The following is a 23995-nucleotide window of genomic DNA, read 5'->3' as shown; positions in this document are numbered from 1 at the left end:
TATTTTCTAAAATTAGAGATGACAGTGTTCTGTATGAACTCACCATGTGTAATGACATTTTAACTCTGAGTTTAGGAACTGTATAGTTTCCATAATATTGGGGGCTGTAGCTCAGGAGGTAAAGTGGGTCATCCACTAACCAGAAGGTTCGATCCCCATCTCCTCCAGTCAAGAGGCTGGGTTAGAGTAAGTGTGTCCCCAAAACAAACAGTTCTTCAATGTCTTTCTGTGATTTCTCCTTCATCCCTCTACATAAATCTGTTTTAAGGACATTTTCTTTCTAGATCTAGAGTACGTGAACTTGTCTGTCACCTTCAGTTGTTTTCTATTTTGATTTATAAAACAGTATCTTCTCACTGAATCCATTATAACGAAAGCTAGAAACATATTCTTGGATCAGTCATAGCGACACAGTTAAACTGGTGTGATAATGTTTCTCTGTCACGGACGATGGTTCACAAGTCAAATCCGAGATGACACTTTGCTCCATTAGTTGCAGATCCATGTGGTTGAGCTTACAGCTGGAGGACGGACAACAGAGCTGTTAGTGAATGAGAATGTACAAAGTTACAGCAGAGTTTGAGTTGTCCTGCATAGTTTTTATCGGGGGAAGTAGTTACTGGCACTACTAGGCTCTCGATGTGTCACAAGGTCACACAAGGTCACAAAGAATAATATAAAATATGTATATATATATAATATCATACATATAATGTCTGTAATAAACGACAGGAGATATATCTCTAAGAGGTTGTGCTCACAGAGTAAGAACTGAAATCCTTGTCTCTGAATCTTAAACTTGTGCTAAGGTAATGAAAATTAAACGAATGTGATCTTATTAGATGGGGAATCGTTAAAGTGACGCTAAACGACAAAACACATCACGCAGTAAAGCGATCTGTGTCACATGGGACGGGTAATATCTCTCGGGTATTCTGACAAACAAGGAATAAATTAAGCAGAGAAACATTTATTACTACAGGCTGACAGGTATATGTGATTATTTATATCTACCAACGGACATTCACAAGCCATCTGACAGAGCTGATTTCCATTAGCTTGTGTTTATTTATCGTTATTCCCTAATCCTGTAGAGGACTGTGAGTTCATACTTGGCCAAGTGTAACATCTGAAACAAGATGCACATGATCTAAATCATATCCATGATCCTGGATCAAATGGGTCTTTGTGAGATTCATCCACCAGTTATATTTATGCAGTTGGCAGAGAGAGAACAGGGCTGTTGTGCCAGGGAATGATTTCAGCTGTGAATCTCCTGCAGCCGGGTTTGGTACCAGTCACTGGTCCAGTTCGGGTGCTATCAATCAAACATGTCAAGAGTTTGGTGAAACAAATGTGGCAGTGGCACTTTCAAGACTGAAGCCATTGCTCCAGGTGAGTGGTGCAATTTATTGGAAAACTGCTTGAACTCCTGCATGAACACAACTAGTGCAGAGCTAGTTTACTATCCTGTTCTCTTGTCATCAGCTTGCTATCTGCCCTCTGTGACGTCAAACCTGCCTCCTTGTGCAAACCTGAACTCCCCTCTGCTGCTGCTGCCGCTCCTGGATCCGTTTTTAACGATGCTGCACAAGGGCGACGCTACACGTGAAGTATTTAATAAATTCTCACTCTCCGTCCCATCTCCGTCCGCTTCCCAGGGGGAACATGTAATAAACTGGAGGAAAACACGAGTCCAATGGATGCACACGTGTGTAATATTACTGATGCATGTGATACAGTTAAAAAAAAAAAAAAGCATTTATGTAACTGTTATGTAAGTCTTCAAATCTGGCCTGTTTTTGTGTTTACAGTGTTTATGCACATGTTCTCACGGTGCAGAGTTTATCAGATGAAGTTGATTAAGATTCACTTGGCTCATCATGTAGTTTAAACCCCCCCAGGCCGGCTAAATGTGTAAGTATTCACAAGTGTAAATATGAAGAAGATGCATGATTCTGCTTGACTCAACCTTGTGTTAAATATATATAAAAAAAATCTGTGTTAAATGCATAGTAGCCACTAAGTACACAATGAAGAAGGATAAGTACAACTATACTTTTACTGGGTCTTGGCATTCTGCGCATTCATATGTGGTCAGAAAAACCGTGAACGACCATGAATGGCGGTTTGTATATTTTAGAGTAAAAATTATGCTAATATCTTGAAAACGTCATAATGTTAAAACTACAGAATGTGACATATGCAGGAGTGTCTGTAGAAATGGGCTAACCCCTCCATCTCTATTACAATAGAGATGAGAAAAGTATTGTTTAGTACTTTAGAACAGGTCGTTTTAAAATGTTACTGAAGCCAAATGAAAAAAGATTCACCCAGTATCAGGTGCCACTTTTGGAAAAGCTATTCAACATGAAACTATTCACTTCACAGTTTCTGACTCTTAAATCCTACAGTGTTTTTTTCTCTGTGTTCTTTTGATTTAGGATTGAAATAAAACCAAAGGTTAAAGAAACATGAGGCTGATGGTGCGAGTGTGAAACTTCATATTCATCTGCTTTTGTCTTGGTTAATTACGTGATGCAGATTTGCGATGGGCTCTTCTCACCGAGACACTCGTCATCATTCAGCATCATTTATTTTCAAGAAAAACTAATCTCTTTCTAGATTTAAGCAAAGAGTCATATTTAAGGGACTAGAATGCTCCTGTTCTCATACTCTGTGTTGGTAGAGGAGGGTGAAGATCACTTCTAATGCAGCTTCTTTTAAATGTGTCCATATTTGTGTTGATTGTCAACTGCAACTACAACCTCAGCATTTGTTTGTGTTTTAGGATTACGCAAAAGCTGGGTGTCAGTAAGGGAATCTGAATTTAAACACGATGAGATGGAGCATTTTCTACTTCTTCTTTGATTTCCTGGGGAATAATTCAAGGATCTTGATGAAAATCTGGATTCTACTGAATTTAAATGTGGTTTCCTGAGGGGAATCATGGGATATGTGTGTAGACAAAGTCAAGCTCAAGTTCAAATTTAAACCCAGGTAACCTCGTGAATTTAGAGGCTGCAAAGAATGATTGAATACTGGATAAAAATTCATTGTGTTTTTTAATCACCATGTGATAATTTACAAAGGTACGATACAGCATCAATGGTAGGAAAACACGGTTTCTTTAAAATGCATCTATTGTACAGAGAACAAGCACCATATTAAAAAGCATACACAACTCTTCCCAAGCAATGTTTACAAAGTGACATGACTTTAATTAAAAAAAGCAAAAACTCTCTACGGTAGAATATATCTCACCTTACACATCATCCACCCAACGGAACAAATTCATATTTCCCATGCACACTTACATGAAGGGTATTTTCTAATGTCACTGCAATTCTATTACACATCATGCCTATCACATACAGTATGGTCCAGGTGGAACGGTCAACAATCACAGAGCTAGAATGATTCGATGTCTCCCTGTTGGTCCATAGTTTAACCCCCCAGCACTCGACCAGGAGCGCTCGAGGTGCATTCAGTCCCCGCGGTGAGCCCGGCGCTGTGCTGGGATTCACTGCCTCGGCTTATGGTGACGCCGGACCAGCCTCGCCCGCCTCATTCCAGCTGTGAACACGAAACACGGGGATTAACGGACGGAGCCAGAGGGGGAGAGAGAAAACATGTGGAGGAGGAACTCATGAGGGACGTGAAGAACAGTTGGAACTTGAAATGGTGGGTAGTGGAAAATCTGAGGAGTCATCATGTAGTTTTGGCAAAAACCTTGGAGTTGAATGTGTCATCAAATAACTGAGCTCTTACCTGGTGGTCTTCTGCTGGGCGCTCCTCTACCTCCCTCTGGGAAACGAGGAGAACACAGTCAGCCAGCGCACACGTGCAACACATGGACTACACAAACTCTTTCTGCCGTTATGTGTTACCTTTAATGAGTTTGGTAATCCTCTCTGATTCCTCACGGATCATACTCGGGTTGCCGTGGATGGTGGTGATTTTTGAGAAGTCTGGACCTGAACGTTTCAAAATAAAACCGTTAGATCCAAAAATGCTCTGAAGTTTTACCGTCACAAACAAAATCATGAATGGGTTTGCAGACCCTACCCTCAATGATATGAGGCTCGTTCTCCGTGGTGTGCCTGGCTCCACCTTCAGACCGGCAGCGGAGAAGGGAGTTGAAAGTCATTTAACGACTGAGCAACTGTGCTGACTGACAGACGGACAGACTGACAGGTACATACACCCGGTAAAACACCTCCTCCGCTACCGCACAAGAAGTCAAGCACAGATGTGCAGGATTCATGGACACGCACACAGATGTTGTCACAGGCAACTTTCAGGGACAGTACACATCTTCATTTCATATCCTGGAGACTACACAAACCCTAATGCTGCATTTGCACCACATGTGAGAGGAACTGTGTCTGGACCACAGCTTATTTGCATTGACTTTGTATGTAATCTCATCCCACACAAAATTGACTTCACTTTAGGTGTGAACGCAGCATGACCCTAAAATCAGACTTTTCCCAGCTGAGGACTCCAACTGGACAAGCTGTTCCCATATTAGTGGTCTTTAATCTGACATACGTCCCCAAAGGTGTCCTATAACACACACACACACACACACACACACACACACACACAAACACTCAGGTGTGCAGTGGGCGTTCAGCTCACACATAGAGAGAGATAGTGAATTCCTCTAAAGCCCACTCACAAAGCTGCAAGACACCAGAGATGCAGTCGTAGCTTGAAGCTCACCACCCCTGCAACCACACTGCAAGCCAGTGGCATTTTGGAGATCGGCAACCTCACAATGTCACATGACAACTGCACACTGCTCATGTACACACAGGAGAGTTAATAAAAAAAAAAGCTGCAGCCATTTACACAATTCATAGTGAACTGTTTTTTCTTTTGGATAATTTTGAATTCCCTGTCTTACCCTAAACTTGCAAACGTTTACATTTGATGGTCTGGTCACAAATACCAGGTAATAACCAAGTTAATCTGAGAGATCTTCATAATCAGCAGCAATAAGTTTGTGGGTGACATAATTAGTTTTATTTGATATAATGCCCCTGAAGAGGTGAACTTTATGCTTTATAGTGCGGATAGTTATAAAAAATAAATATTGAGTAAAAGTCTACTATTAAACCCGTAAACATGTGTTCCATTAAGGCTGAGTTGTGCACATCATGACAACTCTGTGTTTGAGGTTTTAGATGATGCTCACTGAAGATTGATGCATTTGTTAAAAGAGCTGTTAGCGACATGAAACCTCTTAGAAGCAGCCCGACCAGCTCATGGCAGAAAATGTGTCAAGAGAAACTGACCTTGAATTCTTTTCCTATCAGCATCAAACTCTCCACCTGCGTTGATACAATAAAAGGTACGGTGTGTCATTAAAATGGATAATGGAAATCCGAAGAGTCATCGTGTAGTTTTTGGCAAAAACCTTGGAGATGAACGTGAAATCAAATAACTGAGCTCTTACCTGGTGGTCTTCTGCTGGGCACTCCTCTACCTCCCTCTGGGAAACGAGGAGAACACAGTCAGCCTGCGCACACGTGCAACACATGGACTACACAAACTCTTTCTGACGTTATGAGTGTTTACCTCTAATGAGTTTGGTAATCCTCTCTGATTCCTCATCGATCATATCCGGGTTGCCGTGGATGGTGGTGATTTTTGAGAAGTCTGGACCTGAACGTGTAAAAATAAAACCGTTAGATCCAAAAATGCTCTGAAGTTTTACCGTCACAAACAAAATCATGAATGGGTATGCAGTTTAGAAAATGCTTTTTTGAGACCCTACCCTCAATGATATGAGGCTCGTTCTCCGTGGTGTGCCTGGCTCCACCTTCAGACCGGCAGCGGAGAAGGGAGTTGAAAGTCATTTAACGACTGAGCAACTGTGCTGACTGACAGACGGACAGACTGACAGGTACATACACCCGGTAAAACACCTCCTCCGCTACCGCACAAGAAGTCAAGCACAGATGTGCAGGATTCATGGACACGCACACAGATGTTGTCACAGGCAACTTTCAGGGACAGTACACATCTTCATTTCATATCCTGGAGACTACACATCCCTAATGCTGCATTTGCACCACATGTTAGAGGAACTGCGTCTGGACCACAGCTTCTTTGCATTGACTTTGTATGTAACCTCATCCCACACAAAATTTACTTCACTTTAGGTGTGAACGCAGCATAACCCTAAAATTCCTCAACTTTTCCCAGTTGAGGACCCCAACTGGACAAGCTGTTCCGACATTAGTGGTCTTTAATCTGACATTCGTCCCCAAAGGTGTCCTATAACACACACTGACACACACACACACAAAAACACACACACACAAAAACTCAGGTGTGCAGGGTGCGTTCAGCTCAAACATAGAGAGAGATAGTGAATTCCTCTAAAGCCCACTCACAAAGCTGCAAGACACCAGAGATGCAGTCGTAGCTTGAAGCTCACCGCCCCTGCAACCACACTGCAAGCCAGTGGCATTTTGGAGATCGGCAACCTCAAAATGTCACATTACAACTGCACACTGCTCATGTACACACAGGAGAGTTAATAAAAAAAAAAGCTACAGCAAATTTACACAGTTCATAGTGAACTGTTTTTCTTTTGGATAATTTTTAATTCCCTATCTTACCCTAAACTTGCAAACGTTTGCATTTGATGGTCTGGTCACAAATACCAGGCAATAACCAAGTTAATCTGACAGATCTTCATAATCAGCAGCAATTAGTTTGTGGGTGACATAATTAGTTTTATTTGATATAATGCCCCTGAAGAGGTGAACTTTATGCTTTATAGTGCGGATAGTTATAAAAAATAAATATTGAGTAAAAGTCTACTATTAAACCCGTAAACATGTGTTCCATTAAGGCTGAGTTGTGCACATCATGACAACTCTGTGTTTGAGGTTTTAGATGATGCTCACTGAAGATTGATGCATTTGTTAAAAGAGCTGTTAGCGACATGAAACCTCTTAGAAGCAGCCCGACCAGCTCATGGCAGAAAATGTGTCAAGAGAAACTGACCTTGAATTCTTTTCCTATCAGCATCAAACTCTCCACCTGCGTTGATACAATAAAAGGTACGGTGTGTCATTAAAATGGATAATGGAAAATCCGAAGAGTCATCGTGTAGTTTTTGGCAAAAACCTTGGAGATGAACGTGAAATCAAATAACTGAGCTCTTACCTGGTGGTCTTCTGCTGGGCACTCCTCTACCTCCCTCTGGGTAACGAGGAGAACACAGTCAGCCAGCGCACACGTGCAACACATGGACTACACAAACTCTTTCTGACGTTATGAGTGTTTACCTCTAATGAGTTTGGTAATCCTCTCTGATTCCTCATCGATCATATCCGGGTTGCCGTGGATGGTGGTGATTTTTGAGAAGTCTGGACCTGAACGTGTCAAAACAAAACCGTTAGATCCAAAAATGCTCTGAAGTTTTACCATCACAAACAAAATCATGAATGGGTATGCAGTTTAGAAAATGCTTTTTTGAGACCCTACCCTCAATGATATGAGGCTCGTTCTCCGTGGTGTGCCTGGCTCCACCTTCAGACCGGCAGCGGAGAAGGGAGTTGAAAGTCATTTAACGACTGAGCAACTGTGCTGACTGACAGACGGACAGACTGACAGGTACATACACCCGGTAAAACACCTCCTCCGCTACCGCACAAGAAGTCAAGCACAGATGTGCAGGATTCACGGACACGCACACAGGCCACTTTCAGGGACAGTACACATCTTCATTTCATATCCTGGAGACTACACATCCCTAATGCTGCATTTGCACCACATGTGAGAGGAACTGTGTCTGGACCACAGCTTCTTTGCATTGACTTTGTATGTAATCTCATCCCACACAAAATTGACTTCACTTTAGGTGTGAACGCAGCATAACCCTAAAATCAGACTTTTCCCAGCTGAGGACTCCAACTGGAGAAGCTGTTCCCATATTAGTGGTCTTTAATCTGACATACGTCCCCAAAGGTGTCCTTTAACACACATACACACACACACACACACAAACACACACACACAAAAACTCAGGTGTGCAGGGTGCGTTCAGCTCAAACAGAGAGAGAGATAGTGAATTCCTCTAAAGCCGACTCACAAAGCTGCAAGACACCAGAGATGAAGTTTTAGCTTGAAGCTCACCGCCCCTGCAACCACACTGCAAGCCAGTGGCATTTTGGAGATCGGCAACCTCACAATGTCAAATGACAACTGCACACTGCTCATGTACTCACAGGAGAGTTAATAAAAAAAAAAAGCTGCAGCCATTTACACAATTCATAGTGAACGGTTTTTCTTTTGGATAATTTTGAATTCCCTATCTTACCCTAAACTTGCAAACGTTTACATATGATGGTCTGGTCACAAATACCAGGTAATAAAGTTAATCTGACAGATTTTCATAATCAGCAGCAATAAGTTTGTGGGTGACATAATTAGTTGTATTTGATATAATGCCCCTGAAGAGGTGAACTTTATGCTTTATAGTGCGGATAGTTATAAAAAATAAATATTGAGTAAAAGTCTACTATTAAACAAGTACACACAAGTTCCTTTAAGGCTGAGATTGTGCACACCATGACAACGATGTTTGAGGTTTTAGGTGATGATCACCGAGGACACGATGCTCACTGAAGATGGATGCATTTGTTAAAAGAGCCGTTAGAGGACACATGAAACCTCTTAGAGGCAGCCCGACCAGCTCATGGCAGAAAATGTGTCAAGAGAAACTGACCTTGAATTCTTTTGCCATCAGCATCAAACTCTCCACCTGCGTTGATACAAATTAAAAAATATACGGTGTGTCATTGAAATCGGTGTCGAAACATTTGTGAAATCTCATCATCTAACAACAAAATGAACGTTGACCTCACCCCCAATTACTCTTGTGACCTTGGTGACTCTGGGATCCCCGGTTTCGATGACCCTGGTCAGTTTGGTGACGGATGGCTCCCCCTCACCAACCACCTTGGTGATATTTGGATCAGTTTCGATGACCCTGGTGACCTTTGTGACCACCGGGTCCCCCCTGATGACCACCTCGGTGACAGTCGGTTGCTTTTCGATGACTCTCGTGAGCGTGGTGAACTCTGGGTCCCCTTCGATGACCCTGGTCACCTTGGTGACTTTTGGTTCTGCTTCCATCACTCTGATCACCTTCGTCACATCAGGGACTGTTGAGAGAGAGAAGAGAGAGACGTGACCATCCCATAATCATGATAATAGAGAGAGGTCATCTTTAAAGCACAGTACATGTATTCTATCCTTCATGTACAAATTGAATTTAGTTTAAAGAGCTGTAGATCTGAGCCACACCTTTAAATTAGAGCCAGCTCCATTTTTAGTTTATGTAAAATATATTGTTTGCTCTGCCAAGATGAACCACTACTTCTTTTCACCCATCACTCCCATCCTATGAGCCGTACTGTGACTCTACATCACATTTCTGAATAAATCCCAAAAGGTAGCAGTAGTATAAAACATAATACACAGTGCCTTTATTCTATCCATAAATTTAATAAGGCAAACATGTGTAGCCCCTAAAAGCTCTCTGATCCACTTCATGTGCGTAAGGACCTTTGAGGAATCAGGTCGCATCTCTTCTTTGTTATAATAAATCAAAGCCTGCTTCCGTCCATGTGAGTAACTGGAAGAACCAAGAGTCTGCTACGGTCTCTGACCATGTTCTGCTCTGACAGCTTAATTACCTCATCTCTGAAGGAGTTGATTAAATATCCCAAGAGGCCCCAATGGATTTAAGTAACAGTGAGAGGAACAAAGAAGAGGGTCCAGGGAAGAGGCCAGAACGGAACAAAGACAGTGATGGAACACGCAGGTAGCTGCAGATTGGATTTCACTTGCTCCTTTTTTAAACAAAGAACATCTGTTCATTTCAAAGTCACTTATGTTTTTCCTATAAACACACTGAGACCAAATCAAATCTCTGATGAAACTAATTCCTAACTTTCAGTCATGTGGTTAATAACAGTGGTCTCACCTGTTTCAGTATAATGAGTGGTGGTGATGGTCCTCTCTGTGAAGTAACACAATAGGTTATGAGTTGCTGCAAACACAATAAGGCAGACATACTGTTCATTCGTTCAGCAACAGAGACACTTACTGTAGGAAGTGAGTGGGATCTCAGTGTAAGTAAATCCAGAGACATACTGAAGAGAAAAGCAGAATCAGAGGTTTTAAAACACAACCTACACAGACGTGAGCGGAACATATTCACATGTGTGAGTTTTCCCTTTCACTACCTTTATCGTGATGTAACGAATCAGTTTCTGCAGGATGACCATGAGGTCCTGACGGCCCACAGGAAGATCTGCAAGTCACACGCAGCATCAGTAAACATCATGCAGCCACGCACACTGGGAACATTTCATGACTTTCCGCTAATGCACGTTGTTCCCACCTCCGGGATAGAGAACGTTCTTCACGATATGGATCACGCCATTTGTGGCCATAAGGTCGCTGGACGGAACTTGCACAGAGTTGACATGAATAGAGTTGTTAACCTGAGAAAACAGAGAAACACTGAATTCACATGTGTTTTTTTTTTGAATACCACTAATAAGGCGTAGAATTAATTTGTGAGTTCCATCAGCTTCTGCTTTAAAAAACACTTCACTGAGGCATTACCTGTATTTTTTTTAAATGGACACACATGGTTTGACATGAGAGGTTTTTCAGCTGTCGAGGCTTCAATTTCTGATTCCCTGCATTTTAATTGACTCCACAGTTGTGAGTGGAGGTGGACATGGAAGTAAGGGATAGGCTTCCTCTCACCCACATAGACCACTGATCCACATCCCTTTCTGTCTCAATCCACATTTTAAAAACCTATCAACTCACTTTCTCTCCTTTTGAACAGATTGAAGCAGCTCTCCTAACAGCACATTATACCAAACGAGCTTTTCCTATGTCTGCTCGGGGGGTCCTGTCAGCCTCAGGTGAAATCTTGGCTGATAACCTGATATTGTTATAGGAAAAGGGCTGAATTGAGGTAATTGCAGGGAAATTATGACAAAAATGACATTAAGACAGGAAGGAAGAAAGAGAAAATAGTGGAAATGGGAGGTGGAGGGGATCAGACCAGGAAATGGGAGTGGGTGCTGCTGGAAATGACAGGAAGACAGATTTTAATACTTCTGGCCGTTCTCCAAATATATCCAGCTTTGAACTACGACTCTTCAATTGCAAAAGTTTAAATGAGAATGTGGGGAAAAGTCTATTTCTCTAACATTATGAATATATGGGGTTTTTTTTCTAAATAATTCAAGGACATTATTTAAAATGTAGAACGATTGAGACCATAGGCCTCATATTTGCTCTACGGACACGACTCCCCACATGAACACAGAGCGGTTGCACGTACAGACTTAACTTGCAGGTTGTTGCCCTGCAGCGTTTTGAGCAGATTGGTAACTCCTCCCTCCAGTCCTCCATTAATGAAGATGCCATTGCTGAAGTGGTACAGCAGGATGGTTCTCAGGACATTCAGATCACCTGTCCACGAGAACACAAGTTAAACATGATCTACGTTATATTAGCATTTTTCTATCCCCTCATTCCTGCATTGTAGATTTCTAAACAGTATTCCTTCTTTTCAGTGGACGTGTGTTTATTTCACTTACTTCTGAGCAGAGCGTAGTCTTCTGCACTCAGGCCGGCGAACGCTTCGTCAGTTGGTGCAAAGATGGTGGAGGAGCCTTCCTGCTTCAGCAGATCAGTCAGATCCGCAGTTTCCATCAGTGACAGGAAAATCCTACATTCATTCAAATAAAGTAAGAAATAAGGAAAGCAAAAAGTCATCCATGGGTTTAATCTAGGATCGTGCAATTTGACAATTTTTGCCTGTAAATCAATAATTCTGATGATGTTTTATAATCTACAAAGATTATACTATTATTTTCATGGTCAGTGATGTATTCCACCAGTAACAGCAGCTCCAGCTCTAATGAGGCTAAACTACATCTCATAATTGGATTGAAAACTGGTAAAATGTGTTGCTCATTTCGGGGGGGGAGGGGGGGGGGGATTGTGGTCGTTGAGGTTGGGATATGTGTGAGACACATGATCTTATGTGGGCGCAGCTCATTCACACATCTGTCTCCTTGGTTATTCATCAGCGGGCGCGAGTGTTTGTCACCGAGCCAGGAAATGTGAAATGTGTGGAAAAGCACTAATGCTTGGTAGATTATCGTGTTCTGTCAAATGTGTGGAGTAGCCCACAGTATGGAAAACCACTTAATAGGCTCCAGTAAGTTTGAATGTATAAACAAAGTATTCATCATCCTAATCACCCAAAGCTGGAGTGTGGGATTCTTACATCAATGTACATTACATTCAGTCCTTTGCCAAACGAGTTCATTAAATTCAGATTAATCTTATTAGTGCCAAAGTAAATCTCTCTGTATGTTGTATGTGTTTTAAATGTGTCTGTGGAGACGTTCGTACTCTGGCCCAGTGGCAGCGTAGGGTTTCACATCAACCAGCAATGATTCGTTTTCCAGAGCTAAGAACGAGAGCAACATTATAGACCAGAGTGGACTATGGCGGCAATACCTAGAGTGTAATCTAGTTAATTCGTTATTAGTTCATTAATTCAAAATTTAATACTTTGAGGTTAAGACCTCATTTACAATTTAGCCGAGAACACCAAAATAAACAACACATTCCAAGCAAATAATCAGTAGTAATAATTAAAATAACAAAATAGCAAAAGGAAAATCCTTACTTGCCTTCTCTCACACATTCATTAACATATACTTTAAAGACTTTAAAACCAATTACAGTCATATCGGGCGGCACTAAATCCACGATACAGCGAAGGTGTCCTCGCATAATAGTGTCAGGGCGATCGCTTAGGGGGAACATGTGCATGATTGGAGGAGATCAGCTTCAATAAAAGGTCTAATTTCTCCCATGGAGACTAAAAAAACTGTTTGGTCATATAACTCATGTTTATGAGTTTGATGTCTTGGCTTCGACCGCTCGAGAGCATCCAAGTTGACTCAAGTAACTCGAAGGCATCGCTCCATTAAAGGATGGATCCTGAGAGTGGTTGAACAATTCAAATAGTCCCCATGTTTGCCATTTTCAGTATGAAGGTTGCTATAGTTGGGAGGTTGTCGCTGTTTGGTGTGAGCAGCTCCTCCCTGCCTAGACCTGCAGTCCACCTCTGGTCAGACCAGCTGATGAGCAAAAAATGAGAAGCAGTTCTTACTTGAAGCGTCCGTCAGCAAGCAGGAGCTCGTACATCGTCTTCTTGGCCGGTTTAATGAGAGAGTTCATAAGATGGACGGCCCCATTGCTTCCCTCCTTACTGCCACGCACCATGCAGGCATTTTCTATGCACACAGCCTAACAAGAGAGCAGAGCTTCAGGTATCCATGAAAAGCCTTTGTGCAAATCTGTTAAGCATTTGGATTTAAGGGAAGCCGGCTGCCACATTATCGTGTTTGCGTAAATCAAACAGGACGATTCAATCCTGTGACGAAATGAACCAGCTGATTCTAATATCTGATTCACCAGAGCAGAAAGGCATTCCATTTGCCAAGAGCGCTGGAAAAGACCCGCTGCTTTTCTGTGTTTGGTTATATCTCAAAGACAAAACAAATCATGTTAGCACTTGATATGGTTCCAGAGAATGGAAGCCAACTCTATCTGCTATCATCCCATCATCACTTCTTTATCTTTTCTCCTGTTCTTCCTGTTCTTTGATTGCCTGTGTTGGACTCACAGTGCGGTAGATGAAGACCCGGAGGAGCTGCCCGGCCAGTGTTTCCAGCAGCTGTCCGTTGTAGAGCTCGCCCAGTGTGACTTTCAGCTTCAGGATGTGGTTTTCCAAGATGTACCTCAGCAGATTTTGATCTGTCGACATCACCTCATCTGACAAACACACACAAGTTGCAGTTTTACTACGACACAGGTTATGTTATACATTATGTCTTATTCCCTTGGAGGTTATGGTTGTACTGGTGTTTGTATATAGCAGGATTACATAGGAACTACTGGACAGATTAGACAGGAACCTAGTGGAGGGATGCGGTATGGGTAAGGGAAGAACCAATCAAATTTTGATTAGAGGGGTCCAGGATTTTTCACTTTCTTATTTCACTTTTCTGTCAGATTTCAGAGGGTTGGTATTGATGAGTATGTGCAATTCTGGGTGTGTCCACATAGAAACCTGGAGGTAGTGGGTTTACATGTTGTTTCATTGGACTGTCTGGTAACATCCAGGGTTATAAACATGTAAACGACACAGATGTGTAGCTGAGATATTATTTAATTTAAGGAGAGGTATTAACGCCATTGAATGCAATTCTAGTGTCTCTAATGTGCTCCTTAAATTTTCCTTTAAATAAAGTGTGAGATGTCTTTCAAGGAAAAAATTTAAATTTTCGATCACATTGAGCGAAGCATTCTAATGTCGAGGTTGCTCAAAACCACTGTACTAACAAGACTGGAAATCAACTCACTGGTGAAGGCTCCGTTGACTGGGGCCAGAAGCGTGTATTCAGTCTGCGGACGCATGGCGGAGGCTAATCCCAGTTCGGACACCATGTCGGTGAACACACTCTGCGTGTCTCCCATCAGCTCAAACACGTCCTTGGCTGGTGTGAATCACATGAACACGACATGTTGCTGATCACAGAACGACATCGCTAAACGATTTGAACATGTGTTATAGTTGAAGTTTATATTTTTACCTGAGTCGGGGATGAGCACCTGGTCGATGAGGTGGATGACGCCGTTGGTGGTGACGATGTCCTTCTTCAGCACCATCTTGATGCCGTTCACCGTCAGACTGTCGCCGTCGCAGCCGATCTCTATGTTGCTGCCTTCCTCCGTCTCGTACACCGATCCAGCCGTGATCGCCTCGGAGCACTGGACAGTCTTCAGCAGGTGGTAGTTCACCAGGGCTGATGGGAAACAGGCGGTGAGAGGAACGTTTGTGAGAAAGAGAGGTTGTGAATTTCCAACATGTACCTGATTATTCTCGTAATCTGGCTACACTCACATATTTCTTCAGCTCTTTTGGAAATACTTGGGTAATTCTATCAACATCCAGATATGAAGTTACCCCTCGACTGAGTCCAACTGTCAAACTGAGCAAGAAGAAACTGGCCTGCAGAACGCAATTACAACATGGGAATCTGTTCCAGACCCACAGAAATTCAAATGAACGGTAGAAACAAGCCACTAGGATCCATGTTATCTTATCCTAAGATGGTTGGTCAGAAAACTGTTTTCCATTTGGCTGAGAATGACTGTGAGGTTATATCGTGCTCCCAGAGGACGCCACTAACCGGCTTCATGTTTATAGACATTCCCGACCAGTGATTTAACAAATAAGCAGATAAGCTGCCACCGTGGAGACACAGAGTTTCCTGATTGTGTTGCAGAGTGCGTGGGTGAACTTGTGTGTGAGTGGGCGTCTACCTGGAATGTGACAGGTGTGTAAGTTTAGATAAAATTAGCTTTTAATGATGACGCTACTGTAGATAAAGAATCAAGGAGATATGTATATCTGAAGTGGATTTTATGTTAATCCATTTTACTGAAAAAGCATCTAAGAGTAAAGTTGTCCTATATCGTTATCCTCATCAGCCTCAGAAAGGAAATGAAATCGAAAGAGACTTCTCTCTAAAAATATAGAAAACTCTAACTGAGCTTGGTCATTTCAGTGGTATTTATAAACAACTCAAATCAGCAAGCGGTGTAAGAAGAAACACCAAAGCTAGTAGGGTTCATACTCTGGGGACCATGAATGTCTAAATAAAAATTCATAGCCAACATCCATCAGTTGTTGAGATATTTCAGTTTGGACTACTGCTAGTTCCCTTCTAGGCTAAAAACATTAAAATGCCTTGAGGCTCTGCACATGCCAATCAACCAAAGGGTGATATGCGAGCAGGTTGTGTCATTATATGTATATCACCTGCAATAACAGCCTTGTTGTCCATGATACGCTCCAGGTAACCTGGGTTCAGTTTGTCAAAGGCTTCGTTGGTGGGTGCGAACAGGGTGAACTGTCCCGGCTGGTCCAGCTTGTCCATCATACCAGAGGCCAATGCCGCAGCCTGGGAAACAAGACAAATCAAAGGGTCTCATAACCGGAGGAAACCTTTTTGTCATTGGTTCTTTTCTTGACTCTTTACTCTTCATGTCCACGAGTAAAATGTTGACTTTGAAACCCTTTGTATTTAGCGCGATGTGCGTTTTACATACGTTGAATGAGGAGAGGTCATCTTCGACGTCCAGGACATCCTTGATGGTTCTGCCCACGGCGCTGATGACCCGGTCGATCACGTGCACCACGCCGTTTGTGGCCACCTGGTTACCGTGGATGATTCTGGCACAGTTCACTGTCACAACCTTAACAAGGGGGGAATCTTAATTTAGTAAAATTAAGATTCCCCCCTTGTCAGTAAACTGGGTTAAAAGTCATGAATTGTTTTTTACACTGTGGATAAACTGACCCCATTTGAATAGTGGTTGATGTGGAGCCCCAGGTCGTTGTACATGGAATTCACAGTCATGCCGTCCTTCATCCCTTTTGTCAGAAGACGTCGGTTCACCATGTGGAAGTGAAGAGCGTTGTACAGCTCGATGTTCACGTTGCTCACCAGGGCAGACCGCACAGACTGGAGAAATCACACAATCGGTCAAACGTCCCGAACTTTCTATTCTTTGCTTCTTATTGAATTTATTTGTTTTCTCTTTGAACCTCAGTTCCACTCACAGGGTCGAGCTGGTCCCAGGCTTCATTGCTCGGTGCAAACAGGGTGAAGGAGCCTTGGCCTTCAATCTCCGCTCTCAGCTCGGCAATGTCGGCGTACTGCTGTGTGGTTGTAGCCCCTACGAGCCCCAGCGTACCATACACATGGTCGATGGGAGCCACTGGAAGGAAGCAGAGGGATTGTTCATGCACGGAAACAGGCGACTCTACAGGACCTATGTGGTGGACGTCTGTGGTTGGCACCACCTACCTGCAGGGCATCCTTTCATACCCTCCAGCCTCATGTACCCAGGACAGCACTCATATAGGGCCGTCCTGTACAAATAAACACAGACATATAATACTTGTAAGTAATGTGTAAAATGCAAAAATACCCAGAGAGCTCAATTCACAACAGCGAAATGAAAAGAAAAACTGTGCAAAATGCAATTAAATATATGTAATGCAATACGGAGGAGAAAGGAATTCCTCAGGCATTATTAAGCAGAAGTGACAGACGAGATGCTGGACTCTAAGAGGTGAAGACATTTGAGACAGACTGAGAGCGAGGCTGCAGAAAGAGGAGGGATTTCACTCACCAAAATATAAACCCATAATTGGGCAAAGTACATTTGAAAGTTAGAAGAGAAGAAGAAGTCGAGCTTGTCGAGGAGAATGAAAACACGTAAGAAAAACACCACTGACATGAAAGAGGTTCACAGGGCGACTGGCAGAGGGCCGACAAGCCTCCGCAGACCAATCAAAGAGAAAGAACTAAGAAAGAAAGAGCAAGTGAGCGAGCCGACATCATTTCCAATATCTCGTGCAACAAGAACGAACCCGACCAACGAAATAAAATACAAGAATCGTAGAGGAGAGCTGAAGGAGCAGAGTCATGTGAGAGGAACGGGATCAAAAACAAGAGAAGAAGAATATGAATAACGCTGACAAGCTGTGCGTCACCAATATCAAAGAGCAGTGAGATGAGGGATCAAACCTCTTCAGCTTTTCCCTGACTTCAAAATGATAATTGGACAAAACATGTAGAGAAGAACGTCTGTGGGCCGTCACATTAAAACAACTCAACAGCATGAGCTCTAAGGGAATCAGAGCTTCACATTGTACTGTAAATATAATCAAATTTTCTCTTAATGTTTATGCTCCAGAGCAACGTTACTAATTCTGTTATAAGCGTAATTATTCTTTGTCATTAGTGGGTGTACAGTCAAGATAGAAAACCTTGTCGTCCTCGGATTTCTGTTCGTTTTTGTACGTTATCATTTCCGTCATCCCGTCCGTAAGATTGATCTCTGTTTCTAGTTTAGTGTAATGTGCTGTCACATATGTACAAAATTGATTGGACAGGATTTTGTGTTTGGCTCCTTTTGTCAGAAGACAATACCAGACTCCACCGGGCACTTTATATTCATAAGGAGGAACAAACAGACATTCGTATCCGTCTGATTTAATCTAATTCCTTGAAACACAATTGTCTTCTTGTGTAAATTTTAAGGATTTTTCATCCTGGCAGGAAGCTGAGAGGACCTGCTGACACGAGCTGCCCGTCCGACCCTCCTCCCTCAGCCGAGCGGACCTGACACTTTGAGCCATAAGTCAATATTCCATCAAATTTAGGTTAAATCGAGGAGCAAATTGTGTTTTTCCAAGCAGATTCTCATTGAGGAATAACACAGAGCAGACGTTGGTTTGGGACTCGTCCCAAGTTAACGCACTACGTTCTAAGGTTCAAACAGAACGAGCAGTGAGTCATCATCGACGATTCGCCGAGAGAACGAGTCCCCGAACGCCGGATTAAATTTAATGTGGTTTAACTCGAAACCGCTCAAAGGTTCCAGCTTCCAGTGGGTTTGCTAAAGAGACGGGGACACTGGTAGAGTTTGTTGCTTTCTGTCCCCCCCAGAGAAAGTCCCTCCCTTCGTAACCACTGTGAACATGCAGTGCACAAACATTAAAGAAACACAACTCACTTTCTCCAGTTAACTCCCTGGAATGATTCACACGTTTAAACGGAACCTCTTCTAATCCACTTCAACCCATGTGTGTGTGTGTGTGTGTGTGTTTGTGTGTGTGTGTGTGTATGTGTGTATGTGTGTGTGTGGGTGTGGGTGTGTGTAAATGTTTGCAGGGACACAGAATCTGTGAATCTGCTACTGGTGCTTACCAGAGAAATCCCCATATGCTCTGACACTGATTGATATCATGCAAAACATGCACACATACACACACATATACACACACACACTCTCACACACACACACACACGCACACACATAGGAAGGTATGAAGTCATCGCTCCCCAGCTGCACACTGACAGGATAATGGAGGCAGAATAGACCAGTAACAGAACTGGCCAACGCACTGGAACCAGGCCTCTGGCAGTGTCGCTGCACAGAGCAGCTCTAGGGGGCTTCCAGATGAGCAGATGTGCAAACGTGGGGCAACACAAACACACACGCACACATACTGTACCCTCACACACAAGAAGAAGACATGTCTGGCATCAGCCTAAAACATCACTGCTTTTTCCCATTATGCGATCAGGGATGATCTGGTTTTCTTGCGTCCTGCCAACATGACTCTACTCTACACATGACAACCACTCACTGTAAATAACACACCACACTGTGACTTTAACACGCCTCTTCCATCAGTGACGTTATTACTGTGACCACAAATCAACCGGTGTCTAAGCGTTCGTCCTCCGCTGCCCCGGCGCCTCGTGTCCGTCACCAGCATCACATCAGCACACCCAGATAATTGCTTCCACCTGAATCTCCACTTCAACAGCTCAACCCTCGGGTATCACTTACCTCCAGGGTGGATAATTGGAAGAATTAAAGGTTGAATTCACATCAATTTCATTTGTTCTTTGAAAACTGTTTCTCAGCGGTCGGGTCCAGGTCTGTTGCTGCAGATGCTGCATTCAGGCCCTTAACGCCCTCTGCTCATCACTCATCGGTCCAAGATCCAGCTCAGACACAACCACAGCTGGGTGGACTTCCTGCACCGCTGCCAGACGATGTCCTCACTGTGACCACAGAGGGAGGCAACTTCTCTGGCTCTGGACAAGTGTCGCTCAGTTCGCTCACATTTTCTTTTTGCTGTGTTAGTTCGGCTGTTTAAATGTGGTTTTGTCCTTTTTTTAATCCATCAAATGATAAAATTCATATATTGCACTTGACTGACTTGTGTTGATGCATGCACGATAAAGTGCAGAACAGGCAGATATAAGCCTGTGTCCTTTTATTTAAGATTTTAAAATTTAGTTATATATTTTAGATTTAATATAAAGTTAGTTTTTAATTTATTTCTCACAAAACTTGTGGGTAATAGAAATCGTATTGCACCTGATAATAACCCTTAGTAAATTCACACTTTCTTTCTTTGAAATCTTTCTTTAAAATGTAGATTTTAATTATTGTTTATTAAATCTTTACAGTTCCAAACATGTTTGGTATAAAACCCTCATCACTTTCCTTCTGTGCCCTGGGGCTGCATGTAGTTTCCTATTTTCTCTTTAGAATCCACAAGTACTGAATCACTCTTCTCCATTCTCCTTCTCATCACCTCACTTTTGTGCTAATCCTAGTTCCATTACAGATGATTGTATGACTAAGAGAAGGTGTGCGTGTGTGTGTGCATGTGTGTTCTTGTATGTGCGTGTCTATGATAGATGAGAGTAAGCGAGGAAGAGAGCAGCTCCAGCCGAGCCTTACACTCCATCAACACATCAGCAGCGGTTTTCCACATATTTCACCCTGACGTCTTCTCATCTCACATCACAAGGATTTAATACTCTGACTTAAATCCATCAGCTACTTGCCTCTATGCAGTTCATCAATTTTGAAACGAAAACAAATAAAAATAATAATATTCATATTTTTATCATTGAATTCTAAAACACGTGTCACTCCCACCGAGGGACACAAAACTCAATGCAATCAAAACGTCACAAAAGTAGTTTCACACGCAGGAAAAGTACGCTTTGCTGTGTTTCCTCAGTCCATAGAGAACAAGTAAAAAGTTAAAACTACTGTCAAATATGTGTAATTATCACAATAAATAAAAATATGTACAAAAGTAATGCACATAAAAATGGAAAAATGCCAAGTAGAATTTCAGCATTTTAACAGAAAACTAATGTGCAAAGGTAAAATTAAGGAAAAGTGTCCATCACACACACAAACACACACACACACACACACACACACACACGCCCACACACACAAAGAGCATATAGACAGAATTCTTCACAGCTGAGATGTATCTGAGGGGAGGTGGAGCATCAATCACTGCTGAGCAGAGTTTACAACATCAGCAGGTCGACAATAGAGTGAACTCGCCCGCAGGCTACAAAACAGGCCTGTACACAAGGAGGGGGATTGAGTGTGGGGGCTGTGGGGGTGAGGATGATGAGTAATATATATGTTGAGTTAAAGCATCATGAAAAACAAAAAAAGATATGTTGTATAGCCTGGGTCCTCTCGTTTCATGTTTAAAAAAATTCTAAAATTTGCCAATAAGAAGTGTGTAAAACGTTCAAGTTGAACTGTACGTGTGTGTGCAGGTTCAGAGAGGAACATGAGACATGCAGCTACATGCTCAGGCTACAGGAGACGGACTGAGCGTCCACACAGCTGGGCTCATGTAGACATGACCTCGGCCATTTGAACCGCAGTAAAAAAAAACAGGTGAGCAGGTAAAAGGTGAAAGCAATCTGTGAAATCTATCAATATCAACCCCACCCCTGTCAGAGGTAGAATTTAAAGAGTTGTTACTATAATTTGCGGGATATGTAGTTTTGAACTTTGAGTTGAGACCAGCTGGGCTCCGTGCAAACACATTTTAACTTCAACCCCCTGAGTCCCTCTGTAAAGACTTACGCCTTCTTGCCACAGATGGAGCGTTTGTACCAGTTCCTGCACGTGCTGAAGTATTTCTTCTGGGTGCCCAGGACCTGCTGCAGAGCGCACACGTTGGGCCTGGATGGGGGGAGGAAGATGATGAGGTGGAGGAGGAGGAGGAGGAAGGTGAGACGGGATGTGGGAGCATGGAAGGGGAGAGAGACGGGTAAGAAGAAAGGAGGATGAGATGAGAGGAGGAGGTGAGGGTTGTTGAGTGAGGGTATGAAACAGGGAGGGGTGCAGACAGGTTGAGAAAAGAACATAAAAGTAATTTATACATGAATGTGCAGTTTTTTTTTAACAATGCAAACTTTAATTTAGTTTTGAATTCCCACTTTATCCTTTTTCTTACAATAAATTAATTGAAAAACTTTCTCAAACCTAAATGTAAAAAGTTCACTGCAGAATCGTTTTCAAACACTAAATCTGGTACATATATTTATAGGAGAGGAGAAAATGAATGTGAGAGAAAATATTGAATTTTCCATTATGGCTTGAATCGATATTCGCTCCACTGTGGCCAACCTGCTTCTGAATCAATAACACAATTTATATTAATTTATCTGCAGATCAATGTGAAGAAAATGGATCAGGGTTCTTAATATCAGCTGAATTAAAAAGTTAAATCTGCAGAACTTTTGTAATGAAAGTTTCATGCCCCCCCCCCCCGGTCCCGTCTCCTTACCCTTCAGTCCGGGCCCGTATGCGACTGTGGGTGACGATCTTGTCGTAGGCTGAAGAGTCCACGCTCCCCAGGCAGCAGAGCGCCACCAGCGCTGAGGTCACGGCGAGCAGCTGATGCATCCTGGGATGTTATCAGTCCTCTGTGTACTTGCAAATGGCTAAAAAACACACACACACACACTTACACACACAAAACCGGGGTCCCCCCCCAACACAACAAATACACTGGAGATACAGGAGAGGGAGAGAGAGAGAGAGAGCTTTTATACCAACAGGTCTCTCTCTCTCTCTTTCTCTCTCTAGCACACACCCATACCCACCCACTCCTTTAAAAAAAATCACCTCCCTGAGTGTCCTCCCTTTCCATACCATGAGATCCTGCTCTCACCCACACACACACTGAGTAAGGATCCTCCCCGGAGCTCTGGAGCCTATTGTCCCCCCCCCCCCCCCCACCCCTCACGTTGTTTCACACGACTCTCTCCACCTCCATCACATCCCAGAGCACCGAGGACGCCCTGTAACTCAAACTCTACATCGGCTGTGTGCACAGGGCTGCGACAGCTCGCGGATTATCCTGTTAAATTATATGAGGCTACTGTGTAACGCAGAGGTTCTTTACACCCGCGCCTTAAAGATTGATGGGGCGTTGTAAGAGAGGAGCTTTGGGCACAACTCTAATATCTGTCCCATGTAAATAACCTTGATTTAGCTGTTTTTAATGCACTGGGAAAGAAGAGCTGTAAATCCAACAACCCTGGGGTGATGAATCTATGAAGACACTTTTTCTTGACAGAAGCCTGACTGTGTTTTCTTAGCGTCCGTCCGGAGGGACACCCCTCTCCTCCCCATCGATTTTGAGATGTGGATTTATCCTTTCCTCTCCTGAGTTCCCTTCGGTGCTGCAGCTGCTCTCCCCCTCACTTCATCTTCCCTCCATGCTGTCGCGCTCCATCGTTCATCAGCTCAACTCTTCTTCTTCTCCGGGGCCTAACATCTCTCCACAGTCGCCTCCGTCTCTGGCAGGTTGAAGCCATATCTGATTCGGCTTCAAAGGAAGAATTCATCCTGAAGCAGGCATCAAACCGGCTCCCGTCTGGACATCGTCATGTACGGTCGTGTAGTGTGTTGAAAAGGTAGACCCGAGACGCACAGGTCTGGAATCTCTTATCAGGTCCTTAAATAAAGAAAAAAAAAAGTTTGGATTTTCTCCACAAAGAGAGATCAGGGAGATTCCCTTTAGTTTTTCTTCTTAAATATATCTATTTTCCCCTAAATAAGCCTGATCTTTTTCGTCAAGATCTAGGAATTATTCCCTGGGAAATCTGCTAAACTCACGCAAAGTTTACCAAAGTTGAATGGCTTCTTTCCTAACCCACGATGCATGCTTCCACAAAATGTCATCGTAATCCGTGCAGCAGTTTTGTCGTAATAATAATTAACTGAAACTAATCATATCACATTTAATTCCCCCGCAGCGCAGCACAGATTAACTCGCTCTTTATGAACTTGCATGACCTCCGTGACCCCGGCTGAGCAGCAGCAGCTCGCAGGAAGCCGACCTCATCCGACAGGGGCCCCTCCCTTTGGAAACAGCTTCCTGTCCATGACGTTATCTCAGTGTGAGGAAAGAAGATAT

General features: G+C 43.0%; 1 protein-coding gene across 4 annotated transcripts; it reads right to left on the bottom strand.

Annotated features, from left to right (window-relative positions):
* Nucleotides 1–3046: 3046 nt before the first annotated feature.
* Nucleotides 3047–22603, bottom strand: LOC133969816 (periostin-like). Of its 4 annotated transcripts, XM_062406513.1 has the most exons (31): nucleotides 22358–22602; nucleotides 21652–21750; nucleotides 17019–17083; nucleotides 16772–16929; nucleotides 16509–16673; nucleotides 16258–16404; nucleotides 15968–16109; nucleotides 14736–14948; nucleotides 14505–14639; nucleotides 13766–13914; nucleotides 13250–13386; nucleotides 11658–11788; nucleotides 11399–11529; nucleotides 10436–10538; nucleotides 10278–10345; nucleotides 10139–10184; nucleotides 10016–10051; nucleotides 8892–9191; nucleotides 8753–8788; nucleotides 7510–7554; nucleotides 7311–7397; nucleotides 7189–7224; nucleotides 7027–7062; nucleotides 5786–5830; nucleotides 5587–5673; nucleotides 5465–5500; nucleotides 5304–5339; nucleotides 4069–4113; nucleotides 3891–3977; nucleotides 3772–3807; nucleotides 3047–3576 (listed from the first exon to the last, which is right to left on the bottom strand). In XM_062406513.1, the coding sequence occupies exons 1-31, from the start codon at nucleotides 22474–22476 to the stop codon at nucleotides 3524–3526; spliced, it is 3009 nt and encodes a 1002-aa protein (XP_062262497.1). In that variant the 5' UTR covers nucleotides 22477–22602; the 3' UTR covers nucleotides 3047–3523. The 4 variants fall into 4 exon arrangements, with proteins under 4 accessions (XP_062262497.1, XP_062262501.1, XP_062262500.1 ...); XM_062406517.1 differs by lacking the exon at nucleotides 5786–5830 and having other exon boundaries at nucleotides 22358–22603; XM_062406516.1 differs by lacking the exon at nucleotides 4069–4113.
* Between the last annotated feature and the right edge of the window lie 1392 nt (nucleotides 22604–23995).

This window comes from Platichthys flesus, chromosome 15, assembly GCF_949316205.1.
Source record: "Platichthys flesus chromosome 15, fPlaFle2.1, whole genome shotgun sequence".
NCBI classification, from domain to species: domain Eukaryota; kingdom Metazoa; phylum Chordata; class Actinopteri; order Pleuronectiformes; family Pleuronectidae; genus Platichthys; species Platichthys flesus.
This window is presented reverse-complemented; position numbering and strand designations above follow the sequence as displayed.

What these genes read in the sequence shown, in the direction of transcription:
- LOC133969816 (XM_062406513.1), bottom strand. Translation starts at nt 22,476, where the DNA reads ATGCATCAGCTGCTCGCCGTGACCTCAGCGCTGGTGGCGCTCTGCTGC. An exon ending in GGTGCTCATCCCCGACTCAG is followed by an intron (nt 14,640 to 14,735) that starts GTAAAAATATAA and finishes GATTCACACCAG; the next exon opens with CCAAGGACGTGTTTGAGCTG. An exon ending in GATTACCAAACTCATTAGAG is followed by an intron (nt 7,225 to 7,310) that starts GTAAACACTCAT and finishes CTCGTTACCCAG; the next exon opens with AGGGAGGTAGAGGAGTGCCC.